The 21,002-nt window shown below is 37.7% G+C and overlaps 6 protein-coding genes across 6 annotated transcripts; 4 read left to right on the forward strand and 2 right to left on the reverse strand.

The window, feature by feature from the left end:
* Positions 1 to 3,894: 3,894 nt before the first annotated feature.
* On the forward strand, positions 3,895 to 6,307 carry LOC106353102 (aspartic proteinase NANA, chloroplast-like). The gene is made up of 2 exons (XM_013792777.3): positions 3,895 to 4,469; positions 5,366 to 6,307. The coding sequence occupies exons 1-2, from the start codon at positions 3,955 to 3,957 to the stop codon at positions 6,177 to 6,179; spliced, it is 1,329 nt and encodes a 442-aa protein (XP_013648231.2). The 5' UTR covers positions 3,895 to 3,954; the 3' UTR covers positions 6,180 to 6,307.
* An 841-nt stretch (positions 6,308 to 7,148) lies between these two features.
* LOC106353103 (ALA-interacting subunit 1) lies at positions 7,149 to 9,263 on the forward strand. The gene is made up of 7 exons (XM_013792778.3): positions 7,149 to 7,466; positions 7,730 to 7,788; positions 7,874 to 7,948; positions 8,031 to 8,144; positions 8,215 to 8,583; positions 8,669 to 8,958; positions 9,047 to 9,263. The coding sequence occupies exons 1-7, from the start codon at positions 7,382 to 7,384 to the stop codon at positions 9,102 to 9,104; spliced, it is 1,050 nt and encodes a 349-aa protein (XP_013648232.1). The 5' UTR covers positions 7,149 to 7,381; the 3' UTR covers positions 9,105 to 9,263.
* Positions 9,264 to 9,713: 450 nt separating this feature from the next.
* Positions 9,714 to 11,798, forward strand: LOC106356790 (DCN1-like protein 2). Its single transcript, XM_013796519.3, has 11 exons — positions 9,714 to 9,930; positions 10,059 to 10,120; positions 10,229 to 10,365; positions 10,452 to 10,510; positions 10,601 to 10,624; positions 10,706 to 10,788; positions 10,897 to 10,961; positions 11,065 to 11,114; positions 11,208 to 11,309; positions 11,391 to 11,450; positions 11,564 to 11,798. The coding sequence occupies exons 1-11, from the start codon at positions 9,928 to 9,930 to the stop codon at positions 11,666 to 11,668; spliced, it is 750 nt and encodes a 249-aa protein (XP_013651973.1). The 5' UTR covers positions 9,714 to 9,927; the 3' UTR covers positions 11,669 to 11,798.
* A 145-nt stretch (positions 11,799 to 11,943) lies between these two features.
* Positions 11,944 to 14,645, forward strand: BNAA03G32430D. The gene has a single exon (XM_013795523.3). It carries the CDS (start codon positions 13,233 to 13,235, stop codon positions 14,376 to 14,378), a length of 1,146 nt encoding a protein of 381 aa, XP_013650977.1. The 5' UTR covers positions 11,944 to 13,232; the 3' UTR covers positions 14,379 to 14,645.
* Positions 14,441 to 17,146, reverse strand: LOC106353104 (phosphoglycerate kinase 1, chloroplastic-like). The gene is made up of 6 exons (XM_013792779.3): positions 16,624 to 17,146; positions 15,807 to 15,884; positions 15,477 to 15,737; positions 15,078 to 15,395; positions 14,844 to 15,002; positions 14,441 to 14,776 (listed from the first exon to the last, which is right to left on the reverse strand). Exons 1-6 carry the CDS (start codon positions 17,050 to 17,052, stop codon positions 14,567 to 14,569), a joined length of 1,455 nt encoding a protein of 484 aa, XP_013648233.2. The 5' UTR covers positions 17,053 to 17,146; the 3' UTR covers positions 14,441 to 14,566.
* Positions 17,147 to 17,737: 591 nt separating this feature from the next.
* LOC106353105 (peroxisomal 2,4-dienoyl-CoA reductase [(3E)-enoyl-CoA-producing]) lies at positions 17,738 to 19,357 on the reverse strand. Its single transcript, XM_013792781.3, has 5 exons — positions 19,075 to 19,357; positions 18,820 to 18,979; positions 18,427 to 18,599; positions 18,121 to 18,343; positions 17,738 to 18,030 (listed from the first exon to the last, which is right to left on the reverse strand). Exons 1-5 carry the CDS (start codon positions 19,258 to 19,260, stop codon positions 17,876 to 17,878), a joined length of 897 nt encoding a protein of 298 aa, XP_013648235.1. The 5' UTR covers positions 19,261 to 19,357; the 3' UTR covers positions 17,738 to 17,875.
* Between the last annotated feature and the right edge of the window lie 1,645 nt (positions 19,358 to 21,002).

Consider the following 21,002-nt stretch of genomic DNA (forward strand, 5'->3'; position numbering starts at 1 on the left):
TACTAATTATAGTAAAGCTCACATGGTCATCAAACGTTCTTCTCATCTTCTGCTTTTCATCTATATATGTATGTTCTCTTGGTCTCTCTCTGACCAACGAATATAATAAAATGCCATAGCTGAATGTTTCTCTACGGCGTCCAAGTCTTCTTGAGCCGTTGCAACGGTCGCAGAGAAAAAAGCCATGAAGAGAGATATTCACCGGAGAATTTAGAAACACATCGTATTGGTTTGACCTTTGTACTTTTGTGATCTGAGTCATGAATTCATGGGCTTATTAGTAAAGCCCATGTATATTTAGTTATAAGAAGCCTGTAACAAATTTTAGGCTCATTCTAATATCGTTGGCAAATTTTAAGCTATGTGATAATGCAAAAAAAATTAAGCTATGAGTTTAGTTGTTTTTGTTTCGTGTAGCTACTGTGGTACAGATTACAATACTTTGTTCTTTCTGATATTTTTATTTTCTTCTCAAAATTAAAATCTTGTTAATTTATCTATTTGAATGAAAAAAGTATTTTCTGATAGATTTGTATAAGCAAATTTCCACTGAAATTTCAAAAACAGAACATAAAAATCTAGTGACACGTGAAACTGACTAAATGGATCGCATTTGTCAAAATATATGATGAGTAGAAGGAGGGGAATATGAGCTGTGCTTGAGAATAAGGTCAAAGAGATATATACAAAAAACAGAAACAATTATAAGATAGGTAGATAATCCGGAAGTTACGCAAATGGCGGGGCATATGGATGAGGTCACGGAAACATTACAATTTACACACCGTTCTCCTTTCATTATACAATACGTTTACATATACACTCTTTCAAGTATAAAGACGTTTGGTCGATTCTTCACCATTACATTTGTACACTCTTAAGTATAAAGATGTTTGGTCCATCCATTGCAACGTCTCTACGTCACTGAGTGGTGTAACATATAAAGAAAAATCCAGTGAGCCGTTTGGTAATAAAGAAAGATTGTTAGACTTTTTTGTTTATGTGCTTAACCACCGATTACATTCATACCATCGACTGTGTTATGTGATCCTAGAAAATTTGAATATGTTTTCGGTTCTTTTTTATTTGTCCGAGCTCAATAAACTACCTGTTTATTCCACAAAAAATGGATCAGACTTTTTTTTTTGTACGAAAAATGGATCAAACCTCTAAGAGCACTCTCATTGAAGGTTTATAAGGGGGGTTCACACAAAAATCAAGAAAACAAAATAATAAAATAATTCAATCACATGAACCTCTCTCTCCTAAAGCTCTCTAGGTTGAACCCTTCTCTCCTAAAGTTCATCACTGTAGCACGGGCCCCACGTGTCGTGACGGCCCACGATTGATCTAGTTTTTTTTTAAAAAAAAAAAAAAATCAAAAACAAAATGAAAAAAAATTAATAATAAAAAATTGAAAAGATGAACCCCAAGAGGGGGTTCATTGATGCAGATGCTCTAAGCTCGAGTGACAAACAAAGTGATATCAGACATCAGAGATTTTACATTTGTTTGTTTAGTTATTATTTTTTTCTCGCCTAATCATTTTCACGTTTATAATATCAAAAACCTCCCCCCAAAATGGTATTAATGACTACCGAACAAAGAAAATAAATATTATCACGTGGCTACTTGCTTGTAACTATAAAGGGACGTCGTTTTTTTCTATACTTGCGGCGGAAAATCAACACCGGCCTTTGTTCCCTCTATCACGTATCAATTTCTCGATGCATTTGGCCTTCTCATAAATAATAGTAATACGAGTACAATTTTTTTTTTAAAAAACAGTTTTACTAGACTTCCTTTTGATATAGCTTGTCAACAGCTAATCTAGACGTCCTTCAATAAATATTACACATTTATACAGTATTGTCGTTGGGATACATCATACATTTTACCTCTACCTTATTAAAAACTAAAACGCGTTCCTGTTACTTGTAACTAGTAAGTGTTACCTATGTAAATTTAATTTTATTTAAATCACCGAACAGACCCGTGATTTATAAGTCAAATAAAGAAACTCAGTTAAAAAAACTTCAGCCCAGTAATGCCTCCCTGTATTAATCAACAATGTCCAGTTTTGACGACACGAATGACCCCAATTATTTTAGAATGATGGCGCCACGCAGTAGCCTAAAGGCTCTAACCTCTAAGCTACATAACGTTTTTCTTCTATACTGTAGTTTTTATTCCAGTTGTTATGAGCCTCCATCGTGAGCTAAGATAAATAGATAATGCATGAGCAGTGCATGCACAAAGTCCATAGGGTTGTTATAAATTTTTCTTGTCGTCACCTTAAGATTGTTATAAATGTATAGTTATTGAGTGCAAACTGGCAGTTTTAATTAATCTTCCTTCCTCCACTGTCTTTGTCGTTCATTACATATTTATAGAGCAGTTAGGATTTTCTACTATCTATAGCTTTATTACTTTTTATAATCCAAACTGAGACATTCGGTGTCACCAATGAGTAACAAGAAAAACAAATCTCACTGTTTGTTTAATATGCCTAAATATTATTTGATGAACAAATATCAAATAGACAAATACCATATATATAACAGAAAAGTGAAAACAATAAAATGGACAATAGACAGTGCTGTGGCTTGGAATGTTGTTCAACGCATCCTACTGTACACGCATCTCTTTCAATTTGGATAATCCAATATAGATGCTTGTCATGTTTTGTGTCTTTCTCTGTCTTATAATTCAGTTTTTTTATAGTTTTAGAATTTGAACCGATGAATATAAAATCTAATGATTTTTAGAAGAATCCAAGGGAGCAACAGCCAATCAATGACACTAAGACAGCTCCTAATCTTCCTCTGGCCCTTAAAACTTTGACCCACTGCCCCTGGCATCTTCTCCTCACGTCTATCCATACATACAAATATTTCATATACCTACTCTATTAGGCCAATCATGTCAATTATTTTTGAGATGATAGATGAAAATGTTGATATGTGATTAGAATACAAAATTTATTGCTTTTTGTTAATGGAAAGGTAAATATCAGTGTATTCAACCTCCACGACATTTTTTTAAATGTCTTTGTCTTCCATGGAGTCATTGGAGGAAACACTATCATTTGATCAAAAAGTGTTAAAAAAACACAATTGTTAATTTTTTGTCTTAACGTTGGTTAAAGACTTAAAGTCTTAAAGATATTTGAATATAAGTGTTATAAATAGAAAAGCAAAATACGTTGGGAATAAATGCGAACAATTAGGACGTAGACAATTTTACATAAATAGTTCCGCAAATTTAATAAGATTTGGTAAGTAATCGAACATGCATAGATTAATACTCGCAAGGGTTTCACTTGTTTACTAATGTTTTACACTAGTAGGGATGAATTTCGATTCCCAACAAAAAAATGAATTATAGAATATTAGAACTGTCAGTTGTAATATCGTCTATATAATATTTTTTGTAGTTTGTAATCGTAAAATTGACAAAAAAATATTTAATACTAGCATATATTGCATTTGAACTGTTAAGAGTTTATACTATTGTCAATAATACTGAGAAAAAACATGTTTTGGCACTTCAAATGTTTCCTTTTTAATATACTAAACATGTTTGTAGCTTTTAAAATGGCTTTTTAGATTTTATTTTTTGAGTTTTTGTATGTTGTTTTCGGTTTTGGATAATACAATACATGCTCTAAAAATTTATAGATAAAGCCTAAATTGAAAAAGGCTTTATTTATAAATTTTTAGCTTTTTATAAATTTTTGCTACAGTGGAGTAGTAACTTTTTATTGACAAAACAATAAAAAGCAGAAAACAAAAACCAATCTAAGAGCTACAAAATTATTAAAGTTTAAACTGCAGTAGTTAAAATAAATGAGTAGTTTATATAATATGACAGAGGGAGTCGTCAATGTATATAAATACTCTGTTTTAGAAACAGAACCGAGCAGGGCAAAAAACAAAAAAAAAAAAACAAGAGATGAAGAGAACGAGAGCGCTCTCGTGTCTCATCACAATGCTCCTAATCGCCGCTGCAGACTCCGCTGAAGAGACAGTGATGCGTCTCGAAATGTCTCACCGAGACACTCTCTTCCCAACATCTTCCCATCGCATAGAAGACATTATCAGCGAGGACCAGAAGCGTCACAGCCTCATATCTCAAAAACGAAAGACCAGTGGAGGAGGAGCAAAACTGCCATTGAGATCAGGCTCCGACTACGGAGCGGCGCAGTACTTCGCTGACGTCAGAGTTGGAACGCCGGCGAAGATGTTCAGGGTGGTGGTGGACACAGGGAGCGAGCTCACGTGGGTGAACTGCAGGTTCCGTGGGAAAGGAAAAGGGAGAGAGAAGAAACGTCGAGTGTTCAGAGCAGAGGAGTCTTCGAGTTTCAGACAAGTTGGATGTTTGACTCAGACTTGTAAAGTTGATCTGACGAATCTCTTCTCCCTCTCTAATTGCCCTACACCTTCAACTCCATGCTCTTACGATTATAGGTAGGTTACTTAAGCTCTCTTGATGGTGGTGACTGCATTATCAATATTCAGCAGAGAAATGTGATTAGGTAGAGACTAATCAGGAGTTGATTAAGGATCATTATTCATTAGTAGTGACTTACTCCCTCCATTTTAGACTATATATAGTTTAAAAGATTTTTCATAAATTAAAAAAAAAACTCCCTCCATGTACGTTCTAGATTTTTCACACATTAAAAACATATTTAATTATCATTACATTATTTTTTTGTAATTAACTATTTCACTCAACTTTTTACCAAGATCATTTCAATAAATAATTTTTTTTTTACAATTAAGCAATGCATTGAAAATATCATTTCAAACAGTTTTCTCTAAAACTTGGATATTTCTTCATTAATGTAATTAAAGTTAAAATATATGTATTAATACATTGATTTCTAAAATAACATTTTTTCTAAAAAAATATATTCTAAAACGATAATTAATTAAAACTGGATAGAGTTAATATGAAATGAAAAAAAAAATACATTCTGGGGGAGTTGAAGTTACACTGTTCCAGATATTATTACGAAACACAAACTGTGTGTTCTGGAGAGAAGATATTTAGAGAAAGTTGGGTGGTCATCAATGAGAGAGGAGAAGGGACCTCTCGGTCTTGTCACCATATCATTGTCTCTACTTTCCCCAACTCTTTAGAGAAGCCATAGATTTTAGATGCAAGTGTCTGCAAGGAGAGGGCGTGAAATTAAATGTGCTTTGAGCTACAATTCATCACATTACATAAATGTCACTTATTATGTGACTTGTGAGTTAGGTTTGGCGTTTGAGCCATACATAAATAATTATAGCCTCTCTCTTATTGTCATTAGCCCTAATGAAAATTCCTTAATCCATGTTATTAATACTAATATCAGATACTCGGACGGGTCAGCAGCACAAGGTGTGTTCGCTAAGGAGACATTCACAGTTGGTCTCACCAACGGTCGTGTAGCAAGACTCCATGGCCTCCTCATCGGTTGCAGCAGCTCTTTCGACGGAGATAGCTTCCAAGGAGCCGATGGAGTTCTTGGTCTAGCCTTGAGTGATTACTCCTTCACTTCCAAAGCCACTAATCTCTTCGGCGGCAAATTCTCATACTGCCTCGTTGACCATCGCTCCCACAAAAACGTCTCCAGCTATCTCACCTTCGGCTCAACCACCACCAAAGCCACCTCCACACGAACCACCCCTCTTGATCTCAACCTCATTCCTCCCTTCTACGCCATCAACATCATTGGAATCTCCCTAGGCAATGACATGCTTGACATCCCCATGCAAGTGTGGGATGCTACAAGCGGTGGTGGGACAATCTTGGACTCCGGAACCAGCCTCACGCTTTTGGCTGAAGCCGCCTACAGGCCGGTGGTTTCGGGGCTCGAGCGGTACCTTGTGGGGCTCAAGAGAGTTAAGCCAGAAGGAGTACCGATAGAGTATTGTTTTGATGTCACTTCCGGGTTCAACGAGAGCAAGCTGCCGCAGTTGATGTTTCATTTTAAGGGTGGTGCACGTTTTGAGCCGCATCGTAGAAGTTATGTAATAGATGCTGCGCATGGAGTCAAGTGTTTAGGGTTTGTGTCGGCGGGAGCGCCGGCGACTAATGTGGTTGGGAACATAATGCAGCAGAATTATTTGTGGGAGTTTGATGTTGTGGCATCAACTTTGTCTTTTGCTCCTTCTACATGTCTTTAGCTGTTTGTTTCTCTCTTTGTGAGAGTATTACTTTTGATTAATTGGAAAATATTGTTTGTTAATTGTTAGTGAATGAAATAAACATGTTTGTTATCAAATTTGTAATATATATGACACTTTTTTTTGTACACCTCTGTTCAGCATTTTAGAGCAAAATAGAGTTGATGTTCTCAAAATCATGAAGTATCCACGCAATATATTATATCAAAACCCTCTAAGTTTGTATGTAACAATATTGGAACCAAACAAAAAAAAAACTGGAATCATGGAGGTTGGATAAAAACACTTGTTTTAGAACATTTCTTAAAAATGGAATAATATTGTTGGTTATAAGACACGTAGAAGATAAAAGTTTAGAAGTGGTTCTAAAAACTAGGCCTGGGCATTTTAATGTGCACCCGAAGACTCGAACCGGAACCGATCCAAAAATATCCAACCCGGAGCCGGACCAAAAATTTACAAGTACTTTTTGGATATATATTTTTTTATCCGAAAGAACAGAAACCAAAAAGGAACTGGCCCGAACCCGACCCGAAGATCCGAACGTCCAGACCTACTAAAAACACTTGTTTTAGAACATTTCTTCACTCTCTCTCCTATTTTCTTTTTTTTATTTCTTTATTTTTAGTAGTGGGATTCTTATTAAACAACATCTCTTGGAGTTGATCTTAGCTTTCAAGTGGCCTCTTTGTCTCCTTAAAATTATGGATTCTTCTTTTATTCCTCTGTAGATGAACTTATTCCCCCTTTCATATGTCTCAAAACAACACAACTGAAACAAAAATGTAGACTTTTTTCTTCATTCAGCACAAGACAAAACATTGGACCCAAGAAGAAAAACTGATGAGACCGAAGTAAAAACTACTCAAGTATAATCCAATAAATATAAGGCCCACGTAATATAAGCCCATCATCTCTTGGGCCGGCATCCAGCTAATTCATAACATAACATGACATTTGCAATGACGCGATTCGTCGTCTTCCCTACCCACTCTTTGGGCATGACTCATCAATCTCTACGAAGCTTCAACATTTTCTTCTTCTAGATTTAAAACGAATGGGACTTTAAGCCGTCGTCTTTGACCACGACCAGTCTTCCTTCATCTCGCTAGTCTCCTTCTCCCCTTTTTCTCTATTCACCATCTTCTTCCTCCACGCAAAAAATCTCTCCTTTTTTCTTCTTCTTCTTCTTCTGCTCAGCTATGCCTTCCAATACAGCATCGTCCAGCGCCGCCGCCGGATCTGCCGATTCTTCCACCTCCCGGAGAAACTCCAAACGACCCAAGTGTATGTCTCTTCCTCTTTAATCCTCGTTGACTCTTTGATCTTAACTATGTCTTTCGATTGACTCAAGCTTACTAGTGAGATCACCAAATTTACTATTAGGTTTTTTACTGTCTCGTTAAAAAAGAATTGAACTTTATAAGAATCTTAGCTAGGAAACCATGATTACTATTAAGGTTCATACTTTCTCGTTATAAAGAATTGAACTTTATAAGTTTTCACCTAGGAATCAAGAACGTTATAGCTACTAATGATTTGATTTGCAGATTCAAAGTTTACACAGCAGGAGCTTCCAGCTTGCAAGCCCATTCTCACTCCTGGTTGGGTAAAGCTCCTTTCTCATTCTCATTCTCCAGTTTGTTTCTTTGAGAAAAGGTTTAAACTTTACTTATGGGTCTCATTTTTTTCAGGTGATTTTGACTTTTTTGGTCATCAGTGTTATCTTCATCCCTCTTGGAGTTGTTTCTCTCTTCGCTTCTCAAGACGTAAGAAAGGATATGATCTCTTCATCTAACCCCAAATGTTTCTGTATCTTTTTACATGTTTCATCTCTTAATGTTATATTAGGTTGTTGAGATCGTTGATCGGTATGATAATGATTGCATACCAGCGCCTGCTAGGGCCAACAAGGTTGCTTTCATTCAAGGAGCTGCTGATAAAACTTGTAACCGGACCATAGTGGTTAGTTTCCTATCACTGTTTCATTCTTTGAGACAATGGTTAGACTTCTGAATGTCTTTTTTGTTTTCAGGTTCCTAAGAAGATGAAGCAGCCTATCTACGTTTACTACGAGCTAGAGAACTTCTACCAGAACCACCGCAGGTATGTGAAAAGCCGAAGCGATGCGCAGCTGAGAAGCGTGAAAGACGAGAATCAGATAGACGTGTGCAAGCCTGAGGATGATGTTAACGGGAAGCCTATTGTGCCGTGTGGTCTAATCGCTTGGAGTCTGTTCAACGACACATATGTTTTGTCGAAAAACAACCAGGCTTTGAATGTAAGCAAGAAGGGTATTGCGTGGAAGAGTGACAGGGAACACAAGTTCGGCAAAAACGTGTTCCCCAAGAACTTTCAGATGGGGAATATCACCGGTGGTGGCAAACTGATTCCAGATGTACCGGTAAGCCTTTAGTGCTCAAACTCAAGTAATATCCTTTCGCAAAAGACTTTGAGGATTGAAGCAATCTCTTGTTGTTGTGATTCAGCTGAGTGAGCAAGAGGATCTGATTGTGTGGATGAGGACTGCAGCTTTGCCAACGTTTAGGAAACTATATGGGAAGATAGAGACTGATCTGCAGGAGAATGATACCATACACGTGATACTGAAGAACAACTACAACACGTACAGTTTCGATGGGAAGAAGAAGCTTGTTTTGTCGACTACTAGCTGGCTCGGTGGGAAGAATGACTTCCTTGGCATTGCTTACCTCACAGTTGGAGGAATATGCTTCTTCTTGGCGCTTGCATTCACCATCATGTACCTTGTGAAACCAAGGTATGTATATATATATATATATATCATATGATTATTATCCTTGGCTATTATAGATGTTTGATTTGGTGTTGGGGGTGTTTTGTTGCAGGAGACTTGGAGATCCTACTTACTTGTCATGGAACAGGGTTCCTGGAGGAGGTCGGTAAAGAAAGACTGTATACGATCTGTTTATGTAAATCTCTTTATCCTTTTGATTGTAACTGAAGCCTAAAACTGCAAGTGATGGCTCTCTATTTATAGATGTTTACAGTTGAAAGAGTGCAACCGTTACATAGAAAATGAATATTGATTGATGCTTCCTATCATGTTCATCACCTTAAAAATATCCATATCTTTATGCCCTGGCAATTTGAATGATCCATCAAACAACCACATGTGGTATCTAATCTTATGATCCATCAGACCTTGCATACTATCATTCATAAACATCTACATGTGCCTTGCCCCTATTGATTTACTCACATAAATACTGTATATCGACTTTCTCTTAATAATATACAGTTTACATTTGTTTGTGATAATACCAAAATAAAATTACACAACTATAGAAAATTCACTTTTTCATGAGGCAAATGCAATTTACATAAAATGTACACTTTCTATTTACGAATTCTCTACTAAACCAGAATTTTATAGACACAAATATATATAAACCAGCTGGTTAACTAGCAAAAACATAGTCACTGTAGCGGTTACCGAAACTTAATACCGGTCTATTTTACCAAACCGAAATAAATTAACATTAACCGTGTCTGATGAACCGAGTCTGCACATAATGAAAAGAGATTCATCAGAGATTGAAGAACAGAGAGAGAGAGAGAGAGCTCAAATCAATAATCTTGACTCTCTTCTCTCACGCCCGTCGCTTCATCGATACGACTGATAGACACACATAGAGCAACATCAACAACGTCCGCTATCATCTTCGATTACCTTGTTGGGGCTGTTCGTCGGCAGATTCTTTACACAATGGTAAGCGCTTTCTCCTCCATCCACCTTTTTTGATAAGCTTTGTTCATGCCTTTTGCTTTTAGGGTTTTTGATAATTCGAAGAGAAACACTCTAAAGTCCCTTACTTTGATTCAATCACATGATCCCAGCATAAGTTGAGTAGAAGCAACCGAGACAAAGTTCAGCAGTTCGTAGCCATCACAGGAGCTAGGTAACTCCATCTTGTCTTAGTTTACTGTAGTTTCTTTGTTTTGTACGGCAAGAAACAGTAATTTTGAGAGCAAAAGGCGTGACTTTGTTTTTGTTAATATGGGGGCAGCGAGAAGAATGCTCTTCAGACTCTTAAAGCCAGTGACTGGCAGCTCGAAGCAGCTTTCGATGTGTTTTACAGCCAGCCACAGCCTAGAAGCAATGCTGATGTTAGACGCTTGGAGGAGCTCTATAATAGATATAAAGGCAAGACTCAAGATACTTTTTTTTCTCTTGAGTTGAATATCATTTGTGTGCCTTATGTTTTATAAGTTTCATGTTAACTTCTGCAGACCAGTACTCTGATATGATTCTAGCTGATGGTATCTCGGTTCTGTGTACTGATCTTCAGGTATGCATCTCCTTCAATAATGCTAAAGACTGATGTGGTTTGATCTTACATACCACTTACTAACAACTGACTTGAATTTTAATTCTGCAGGTGGAACCCCAAGACATTGTCACGGTAGCGTTTATTCTAACAACTTTCTAGGGTGCATGTGTTATCTTGTTCATCTTCTGATGGGGTACTTACTCCAAATTTCAGCTGGTTCTTTCGTGGCATATGAATGCTGCCACAGCGTGTGAATTTTCCAGGGAAGAATTTGTCGGTGGATTACAGGCATTAGGGTGAGTAAACTGTAGCCCTGATGCTGTCTAGTTTATGTAACTTTATAGCCTGTTCTGTGACCTTTTTGTTGTGGAGTTTAACTTAATACCTGATTTTTCTGATGGCAGTGTAGATTCCATTAAGAAGTTGCAGGAGAAGCTGTCATTTATGCGTTCCGAGCTTAAAGATGAACGTAAGAAGCAAATCTGAAGTAGTCATTCTTTATCCTGTTTTTATGATTTGGTTTAATGAAAGTTCTTGTTGGTTGACATATGTGTAATGTTCTTCTTGTTCAGAAAAGTTTCATGAAATATACAACTTTGCTTTTGGTTGGGCCAAGGAGAAGGTAATGAAAATCTTGGATCTGAACTACTAGTTGCTTTCAAGAGTTGTTGTTTCTTTGTGCTAGTGATAAACAGTCTACTGTGAAATGTTTCAGGGTCAGAAGTCTCTTGCTTTAGATACAGCGATTGGGATGTGGCAGCTGCTCTTTGCGGAAAGAGAGTGGCCATTGTTAAATCACTGGTGTGATTTTTTGCAGGTAAACAAACACTCTATCATCAAGGCAATGGTCTGATCATATTTTTGTTGCTTCTGATACAATCTTGTTTTCCAAGTTCAGGATCGTCATAACAAGGCCATATCTAAGGACACATGGGAACAGCTCCTGGAATTTGCAAGGGTAAGTGAGAAAAACTAGATATACAGTTGTGTCATTGAACTTATATATTTGCTTGCAGCTATGGCTTAGTGTTGATACATGGATTGAGACAGTAGTTTTTGTCTGTGATGCAGACGGTGGACCCATCATTGTCGAATTACGATGCAGAAGGAGCGTGGCCTTACCTCATCGATGAGTTCGTTGAGTATTTGTATGACAAGAGCGTTGTTGAAAAGTAACTGGTCACCCGAGAGAAGTAATCAGCTCTATTTGACAATGTTCCATCTCATTATTTTTTACAATATACTTTTGTTTCTTTGTCAGAATCCAACAATCTGCTCTTCTATCTGTGGTTAGTGTTACCAATAATCACCGCAGGAACAAAAAAAAAAAAGAAAGAAATATCAATACCATATTTAAATCCAAATTGAAAATAAATATATAAAAATATATTTCAGATAACATAAACATAATTAAAAAATAAACATGTTATCAAAAAATGTTCAAAATATACATCATGGTAGGACCATGACACTCAATTATCAAAAAATGAACATGTTAAATGAAACTGTAAGCAAACATTAGAAAATAGAAAAATATATTGAGAAGTTAGAAATAAAATCTAATAGTAAAACACCCAAAAAAGATAACAACAAAAGTTATTAAAATCTTATTCGTATTTTATGTTTAACACGTAAGCAAAATCTTATCGTTTACAAAATCTACAATAAATTTGTTATCCTTTAATTATCCGAATGATTTTTTTCTAATCTTATACGAGAAGAATTTCATTTGTTTACAATTTCGTTATAAATACTAAGATAAGGAAGAACAAAGCATTTGCGAGAAGCAAAATCATAATAAATGGCACTGCTAGTCCCGGCAAAAGGCGATACAAAGTCATGACAAAAGATATTGATGTAATGAGGAGTGAATCTGATGATGATGATGATGATCTATGAGGTAAAATAGAGTACTATTTGCACACTAGGTTAAGTCAAATTCTACTGATTGATGTAGATCAAATTCTGCTGGTCGATTTAGGAGATGCGCTGAGAAAGTTTAGTATGTTCCTACTAGAGAAATGAAAGAACAAGAACCCCAACAGCTTATATATGAGTCTAGAATATGGGGATCGGAAGAAGAAAAATTTGTGACATGTGAAGGAATAAAGTCTTAAAGTTGCAAATTGAGTACCAGAGAGTTCTTACTGTGGAGAAAAGAAGAAGTAAGAAAATATGCTTCGGACATTGTCATTCTTTTGTTGTTACTTGGTCATTACGATAACTTAATGTTATTTTTTGGTTCTAAGTTTCGCCATATTAGTGTTTCAAAAAAAAAAGAAAAAAAAAGTCTCGCCATATTCACTCCATCGTTTTAAGTAATACATACTTTTCTTATATCAATTTCGTATTTTTTTTCAGAATTTTAACTAGTTGATAAAATATCAAATATATATTTAAATTCAAATTTAAATAGAAAATTGAAAAATATATTGAGAAGTTAGAAACAAAATCTAATAGTAATACACCCCCAAAAGATAATAACAAAAGTTATAAAATTTTATTCGTATTTTATGTTTAACACGTAAGCAAAATCTTATCGTTAACAATGAAATCTATAATAGATTTCATTGTTATCCTTTAATTATCCGAATGATTTTTTTTCTAATCTTATACGAGATGAATTTCATTTTCTTATAATTTCGTTATAAATACTAAGATAAGGAAGAGCATATCATTTGAGATAAGCAAAATCATAATAAGTGGTACTACTAATCTCAACGATAAGCCATATAAAGTTATGAACAAAGATATTGATCTAAAGAGGAGCAAATCTGATGATGGTGATCTAGCAAGTAAACCTAGATTACTACTTGCAAACCAGGTTAGGTCAAATTCTACTGGTTCATTTAGGTCAAATTCTCTTGATCGATTTCTGAGACGTGCTGAGAAAGTTTGGGCAGTTTCTACCATAGAAAAGAAAGATGTTGAATCTCAAAAGCCTATACTGGAGTCTAATGAGCCTATACTGGAGTCTAATCAGGGTACAGTAGAAGAAGAAGAAAAAGTTGGTGATCTGGTGCAGGTGGGACAACACAACTATTTCATAGTTGACATCTTCGAGAAAGAGATCATGGAGTTGGGAGACAAAGTGGATCTAAACTTCAAGACATTCAACAACTTCGAAGTTGTTGACGGAGGCGCTCCATTGGATCACCACTTCTACAAATACAAGTGTTGTTACTCCTCTTGCTTCTGCTTTTGCACAAACATTAATGTTGAGAGAGAGTGGGTAATTCTAAAGAGACAACTAGCCTTGTGGGACAAGAAGGAAGTCAGCTTCTGTGTGAGAACTTACACTGAAAGAAAAGAACTGATGAGAGTTGCTGCAACAGTGACAAATGGTGATCAGAGTCACAGCTTGTTCTTCTTTGACATTAAGTTCCCTAAGAAGTATCCATACCAAGCACCGAGTTTCTTCTACCATCCATATGGTCTTCCTTTGAGTAATCTTGGAACTAAAAAGAAATTGAGACCTCAACTGCGTTACAACATATTAGATGTGTTTCTCCACATTGAAGAGATTGTGATGATGAACACCACCAACAAGTCTTGTCGTCAGATGTTGGATATGCTGAAACAGCCGCCCATGGGGTTTGAGGATTTTGTGAAGGGGCATTTCAGGAAGAAGGGTGCTTTCATTCTGAAGAACATGATGGATGAGATGGATTTGGACAAGGAGAGTGATAAGAACATGTTCTTGAAGACTTACATTGCCTTGGAAGACAACAAAGCTTACTGTGAGCATCTTCTCAATAGTGATCTTAAAGAAGAGCTGGAGAGGTTCAAGGAGAAAGAGTCGTCACTATGCGAGCATAGCAGGTTCAATGACAATCAAGAGACATCCAGACACCAAAACTCTTGGACCAAGTATTCATTTCTATAGTTTGTGTTTATCTTGCCTTTTTGTTGTGTGTTTCAGAGATTTTAATATGGTAAAGGTTCTTATAAGACGAACAAGTAACTTATTATAAAGGGTCATAGTCATAGTCTTGAATAAAGTAGATGATGTTTTACAGCAAAAGAAACTCATGAGTAATACATCAGTTCGCCTCATCAAAAGGGTGAGTTTTTCTAAACGGTGACTGTGATGGCTTCATCAAGAGCGATCACACCGGGAAGTACCTTACCTTCCAAAAGCTCCAAGCTGGCTCCACCACCAGTGGAGATGTGACTCATGACACCTGCAACTCCAACTTTCTCCACTGCAGCCACTGAGTCTCCTCCTCCTATGATAGTCGTCACTCCTTTCTCACTTAGCTCTGCTAGTTTATTCGCAACCGCCTGAAACAACCATAACAATGCTCATCAAACCATATGTTCTTTACTCTTTGAGTAATCAGTTTCTTACCTCTGTCCCAGCTGCAAACTTCTCCATCTCGAAAACTCCCATAGGTCCATTCCAAATAACTGTCTGTGTTGTGTCTAGAGCCTCGTTGAATGTTTTAATCGAGTCTGGACCGATGTCCAGTCCCATCCAACCGTCCTCAATGCCTGATGCAGGCACAACCTACAAAACATCCACTTCACTCAGAAACAAAGCTCTAGCAAACCTTGCTGTTCAGAGAGAGAGAGAGAGACAGACCTTGCTGTTGGCATCAGGAGCGAACTTATCAGCAACCACAACATCGGTCGGCAGCAAAAGAGAGACTCCCTTAGCCTTAGCTTTGGCGAGGAGAGACGTAGCCAACTCAAGTTTATCTTCTTCAACAAGTGACGAGCCAACGGAGAGACCTTGCGCCTTGTAGAACGTAAAGATCATTCCACCACCAAGGAGAAGGATATCACACTTCTCGAGAAGAGACTCAATAACTCCAATCTTGGACGAGACCTTGGAACCACCCACGATGGCTGCAAACGGTCTCTTTGGGTTCGAAACAGCTCCCACAAGGTAATCAAGCTCCTGTAAAAAAATGTACAGAAGAGTTTAAGGTTATGGTATACCAACAACACCTACAACAATGTAGTAGTAGAATCTCTATACCTTTTGAAGAAGGAAACCAGCAACTGAGGGCTTCAAGAACTTTGTTACTCCCTCGGTGGAAGCATGAGCTCTATGAGCAGTTCCGAAAGCATCGTTGACGTAAAGGTCAGCTAGTGAAGCGAGCTTCTTGGCGAACTCAGGATCGTTCTTCTCTTCCTCCTTGTAGAATCTGACGTTCTCAAGAAGTAGAACTCCACCTTCGGGGAGAGAAGCTACCAGGCTTTCAACTTCCGGACCGATACAGTCGTCAGCTTTCTTGACCTGCAACAAATTCAGAAACCTCTCAAGCGATTGTTTGATTTTAGTGAGACAAAGCATGAATCTGTTTACCTCAATACCAAGAAGTTCAGACAGCCTAGGGACAAGAGGAGCCAAACTGAACTTTGGTGTGACTCCCTTTGGTCTTCCCTGAAAAAGAAAAGGATCGTTCAAACGCATTAGAGGGTCTAACTAGGCTTGCTGATTTGAATCCAACCAAACCTGCTGAACTAAACCGAAATTTATGGTTTTTGGTTTATGTTCGGTTTAGAGTTTGGTTCAGTTCAGCAATTAAAAGAAACCGTTTTCGGTTAGGTTCGGCAATTGGTTAGTTCGATTTTCACACAAAGAAAACATACCAAATTCAACCAAATTACGAAGCGAATTAACGAACCAACCAAATTTTCGATCCGAATTAACCGAAAACCCCAAACTATCCGAGTTTTTAATCAAACTTAACAAAAATTCTAACCAAGACTGAACTTTTGGTAAATTCGGTAGAATTTTCGCAAAACGGATTTTGGTTCTATTCAGCAGTTAAAAAGAAATGTCTTTCGGTTAGGTTCGACAATCGGTTAGTTCGATTTTCACATCAAAGAAAACATACCAAGTTCAACCAAATTACAAACAGAACTAACCAAATTTCAACCCGAAATAACAGGAAAATCCTAAATTATCCAAGTTTTTAATCAAACTAAACCGAAACTGAAATTTTGGTTAAATTGTTGCAGAAAATATTTTCGCAAACCGAACTAACCACCGACTATCGAACCGAATTTGTTTTATGCTCAATTCAGCACAACTTAATTAACCGAACCGAACCGGAAGCCTTAGGTCTTAACTCAGGCATGCGATGGAGGAAATTTCAAATGTAGTGTCCGAACATTACCAGATGAGTAGAGAGGATGACTTTAGCACCATTCTCAATCAAATACTTGATCGTCGGAATAGCTGCACGTATCCTCGTATCGTCAGTGATCGTCTGATTATCATCTAGAGGCACATTGAGATCAGCTCTCACGAACACCTTCTTCCCTTTCAAATCAGCGGATGTCAAGTCACCGACGCTCTTCTTCGCCATGGAAACGACTCCTCTGGTCCCTCTCCCGCGCACCGAGTGAACTTTCGAGGCCACGTGGAGGGAGAAACGGTGCGAGTCGAGGACGGCGGAGAAGCCGAGAGGACGGGGGGAGATGGATTTTGAGGAGGGGGTGATGGGTAGAAGGGAGGCGCGCGCGCGAGTTGAGGTGGAGGAAGCGATGGCTCCCCCGGTGGATTTGAGGAGGGAGAAGGCGGGACTTGCGGCGACGGAAGCCATGTGGAGGTTGAAGATGATGAGACTAGGAGAGAGTGTGCGATCACAATATGAAAGTGTGATTTTTAGGAGATTGGGAAGTATTTATATTATTATCTTATCGTTGATGAGTGGTTCAAAAATGGGACATTTATAGAGAAATTTTTAAAAATCAAACTAAGTTAATAAAATATATTATAGGCTACGTTTTTTTTTATTATAGGCTACGTTGTTCAAAAAAAAAATATTATACTCGATTTTATTATTAACTTTAAAAAAATGTCAACATATTAAAATAAAAACTATATTAAAGTTTTATCATTATATGTTATTACTAATTCTGAATAACATTAAACTATAGTCAGAAATTTAATAACTTAAATTATTTTAAATATACTATTGTTAATTATATAAAATATAGAAACGATAATTCATCTTTAAGAAAAAAAAGAAAAGAAATATATTTAAAATTAAGAAGAAGATTTAATCAATAGTCCATACTAAAAGAAATCTTATCTAAATTATATAAGATTTGGCCTATTTTTAGAATTTTAATATAAAATTATCATATTTTGTTTATCTTCTTGAAAAAACTTGTGAGCCTTACTTTTGCTCCTGCATACATTAGTTGTAGTTTATCTCTATTTTACTGCATTCTGAAAGAATCCATTACAATCATTGTATTGTGATTAATAAAGAATGTTTCAGATGTTCAAAAAAAAAAGAAGAATGTTTCAACCTTCAGAATCTCAATACCACCATTTTGTTTGTATTGTATCCAATGTAATACAATCAAATAACCCAACAAGACACTCTTAATGTTTGAGATGAGAAACACAAACACTCTTTAAAGTTTGCTGGTCGGCAGACCAACAGGCTTGGCCCTAGACCTCTTCTCCACAACACGTGATAGTTCCTTCACAGCTTCTTTTGCCAAATGGCGAGGTTTGCTAAGCCACAATCCTCCATCTACCACCATTGTTAGTCCATTCACATACTTCCCTGTTAACCGAAAAAATACGCATATGTTACTACTCTTACCATCTCTCCATGTGTTTTACATTACGAAAGAGTGATTTAAACTCAGCATACCAGTATCACCGCTGAGGTAGAGTGCAGCCATGGCGATATCCCACTTCTCACCGAGTTTATACAGAGGCATCAACTCTCGAGTTTTGTTTTGGATCTCGTCGGGTACAAGCTTACTCATTCCAGGCGTGCCTCCTATCGGGCCTGGCGCAATCCCGTTCACTCTGATCTCGTAGTCAGTTCCCCATTCCAATGCCAAGTTCCTTGTCGTAGCATCAACTGCTGCCTGTTTCAAGTTTCCAAAGATCCTATTTGGTACAATGTAACAACTAGGGATTCTGAAAGATTTTAGCAAAAACTAATCTACACCTTGGCCGCAGAAACATGTATTTGGTACCAAGAAGCAGTATAGTGCAAAGTAGCGCTTATGTTGATGATCGAACCGCCTCCGCTTGATGAGTCTCTCCCAGGCCCTCCTTTCTTAAGATACTTGAGTGCTTCATGGCACATGTTGAACGTTCCTACTGCATCAATATCTAAAACTGCACAAAACCAAACAAAAAAAGTTTTTCAAATTGAACAAAGCAAAGACAAACTTCTATTAGTTTTTTTTTTTTCAAACTTCTTATCATTTAATATTATTACTTTTTCATTGTTTTTATTTCCTAATTTTCAATCAGAATTTTGCGTAATTCTACTAATCTTTTTTCCTCGAAACTTATATTATACTACTGATAGATGAACGAGAAAAGGTGGATCCACCTGTACGGAAGCCATTGGTGGACAAATCCTCAGCCGCCGAGAGAAAATTTCCGGCGGCTGCGTTAATGAGAATATCAATCCTACCGAAGTGCTGATAAGTAGATTCCACGACTCTCTTCGCATCCTCTGGCTTACGAACATCACCTTCCAATCCAATAGCCTTGGAGACACATAAATTGCAAATGGATGAAGCAATTCAACAAGCAATCAAAACTATTCATCCCAATTCAAAAGAAAATCCTCTCGAAAGATTACCGGAATCCCGAGAGATCGGAGGTCGGAGACGGCGGCGTCGAGGACTTGTTTACGGCGGCCCATGATGGCGATGGAAGCTCCATGTTTCCCGAACTGAGTGGAGATCTCGAAACCGATGCCGGATCCGCCTCCCGTGATGAGAGCAACCTTGCCTTTGAGGACATCAGGCTTGAACGGAGATTCCATGATCACCTCCACTCGGTCCACGCGCGAATTCGCGAAGGCTAATAACAAGACAAAACAAGATAAGCCAAGCCAAAGCCACTAATGTTTCTCTTCTTACTACCTACCCAACTGCCATATTTAGTTACTTTTTTTTTTTGAAACACAACTTTTTCATTAACTTCAACTTGCTTGATTACAAATGATAGAGGGAATTGTCCATCCTCTTTGATTGAAAACATCAACTACAACAACATAAGATAACAAAGATAGGTCTTCAAAAGAAGAAGATGACAGCGAACTCAAGACAGTGTTTGAATGCGTCAGTGTAGCCTTCCCGGCATGGTCAGACAGCAAAGAGATAGTCACCTTAAATTGTGACGTTAACATCCAATCCGCACCTCGGAAACTCGTCGAAACGAATCCCGCTGCATCTTCAGGCCCCAAACGGACCGCTCCACAAGATAGCAAGATGGTTATAGATATGGATAAACACCTCCATAGGATTGGAGGGAGATCACTCCTTAAAAAGGAGGCAAATGATGATAATGATGGTCCCGGTGAACCCACCGGTAAATGAAAATGCATGATACTCTTCGAACAAGAGAAATGATCCAGTAAGTGCAAATTCGTTTCCGTAAAAACCTTGGTGAACCCACCAAAAATTTCCAGAAAAATGGCCAAATAGACCAAGATCCCCCACTTCTTAGTGGGCTGTGAAACTGGGCTGAGAATGTTACAATTAAACACTGATGGGCTTATGAAACCCATAACTAACCTTTGTTGGCCCACCTCAGCGTAGAAGATTGAGATGACGCGCCGGTGAAACAGACGAACGGCGATGTGAACGTAACGATGTGCGGACGGCCGAGCTGAGTCCGGTGTGGGGAGGAGCGCCGGTTCCGTCCTCCGGTCCGGTGGATACGAGGTCAAGAGCCGTGGAAGAGGTCGTCTAGGGTTAAAGCTTTCACCACAGGACAGCTTCAACAAAAGACTATGGCTTGTGAGAGGTGGATTTGGTGGCAGATCTGACCGGTAAAAACCAGATCCGTAGCGACGAACGATTCTCTCCCCAAAATGGGGTTGATAATCGCCGGTGGAAAGCTCGGCGTTAGTGGTAGGCGGATATGTTGAGACACGGCGTTTGCGAAAGATGAAGGATGCGGTGGAGGAGGATGACAGGGGAACCCCCCAAGAACGGTCGGATCTGGTGACACCAAACCCGTAAATGAGCAGCCAAACGCTGTAACTTTCGACGACAACCATTTTCCGAGAAGAAACGTCGACAGAAGTTACAGCGGTGGCCAAAGAAACTACAAACACAGAGTAAACGTAGAAAAACAAGGAGTAGAACAACCAAGAGTGAGGGAGGCTCGACGCCGGCGGTTTGAGATCCCACCGGCGTCAAGAAACGATGCTTTCAGGGTTGTCTCGATTCTCGTGTCAGAGAGGACTAGGGCGAACTCGGTCTTGAAATTAGATGCCATATTTAGTTACTTATCTCCGCATTTTAAGAAAATTATAAGAATTGACCAAAATAAAATATTCTACAGATGACGATTTACAGTGAGTGTAGTATCTATCATTCCGGTAATAATTAAAATAAAACGTAACTCTATACTCTATAGTACTGTATATCTTAAAGTTATTGTTGGGCATATTTCAACAGTTATAATACAAAACTTTGGAATTATATTTTAATTAATTAAAATATTATCATTATGGTAAACAATCAGAAATATTTGCATATTAATTTAAATGATTTT

The sequence above is a fragment of the Brassica napus genome, chromosome A3 (assembly GCF_020379485.1).
Source record: "Brassica napus cultivar Da-Ae chromosome A3, Da-Ae, whole genome shotgun sequence".
In the NCBI taxonomy this organism is placed as follows: Eukaryota; Viridiplantae; Streptophyta; class Magnoliopsida; order Brassicales; family Brassicaceae; genus Brassica; species Brassica napus.

Excerpts from the sequence above, each read along its gene's own strand:
- LOC106353102 (XM_013792777.3), top strand. The coding sequence starts at position 3,955 with ATGAAGAGAACGAGAGCGCTCTCGTGTCTCATCACAATGCTCCTAATC. Across the intron at positions 4,470-5,365 it reads CCATGCTCTTACGATTATAG|ATACTCGGACGGGTCAGCAG; the intron begins GTAGGTTACTTA and ends TACTAATATCAG.
- LOC106353103 (XM_013792778.3), top strand. The coding sequence starts at position 7,382 with ATGCCTTCCAATACAGCATCGTCCAGCGCCGCCGCCGGATCTGCCGAT. Across the intron at positions 7,467-7,729 it reads AAACTCCAAACGACCCAAGT|ATTCAAAGTTTACACAGCAG; the intron begins GTATGTCTCTTC and ends TTTGATTTGCAG. Across the intron at positions 8,959-9,046 it reads ATGTACCTTGTGAAACCAAG|GAGACTTGGAGATCCTACTT; the intron begins GTATGTATATAT and ends GTTTTGTTGCAG.
- LOC106356790 (XM_013796519.3), top strand. Across the intron at positions 11,310-11,390 it reads ACTGGTGTGATTTTTTGCAG|GATCGTCATAACAAGGCCAT; the intron begins GTAAACAAACAC and ends TTCCAAGTTCAG. Across the intron at positions 11,451-11,563 it reads AGCTCCTGGAATTTGCAAGG|ACGGTGGACCCATCATTGTC; the intron begins GTAAGTGAGAAA and ends TCTGTGATGCAG.
- BNAA03G32430D (XM_013795523.3), top strand. The coding sequence starts at position 13,233 with ATGAACAAAGATATTGATCTAAAGAGGAGCAAATCTGATGATGGTGAT.
- LOC106353104 (XM_013792779.3), bottom strand. The coding sequence starts at position 17,052 with ATGGCTTCCGTCGCCGCAAGTCCCGCCTTCTCCCTCCTCAAATCCACC. Across the intron at positions 15,738-15,806 it reads CTGAACTTCTTGGTATTGAG|GTCAAGAAAGCTGACGACTG; the intron begins GTAAACAGATTC and ends AATTTGTTGCAG. Across the intron at positions 14,777-14,843 it reads AGTTTGCAGCTGGGACAGAG|GCGGTTGCGAATAAACTAGC; the intron begins GTAAGAAACTGA and ends TGGTTGTTTCAG.
- LOC106353105 (XM_013792781.3), bottom strand. The coding sequence starts at position 19,260 with ATGGAATCTCCGTTCAAGCCTGATGTCCTCAAAGGCAAGGTTGCTCTC. Across the intron at positions 18,600-18,819 it reads CACCAATGGCTTCCGTACAG|TTTTAGATATTGATGCAGTA; the intron begins GTGGATCCACCT and ends GGTTTTGTGCAG. Across the intron at positions 18,031-18,120 it reads CTACCTCAGCGGTGATACTG|GGAAGTATGTGAATGGACTA; the intron begins GTATGCTGAGTT and ends TTCGGTTAACAG.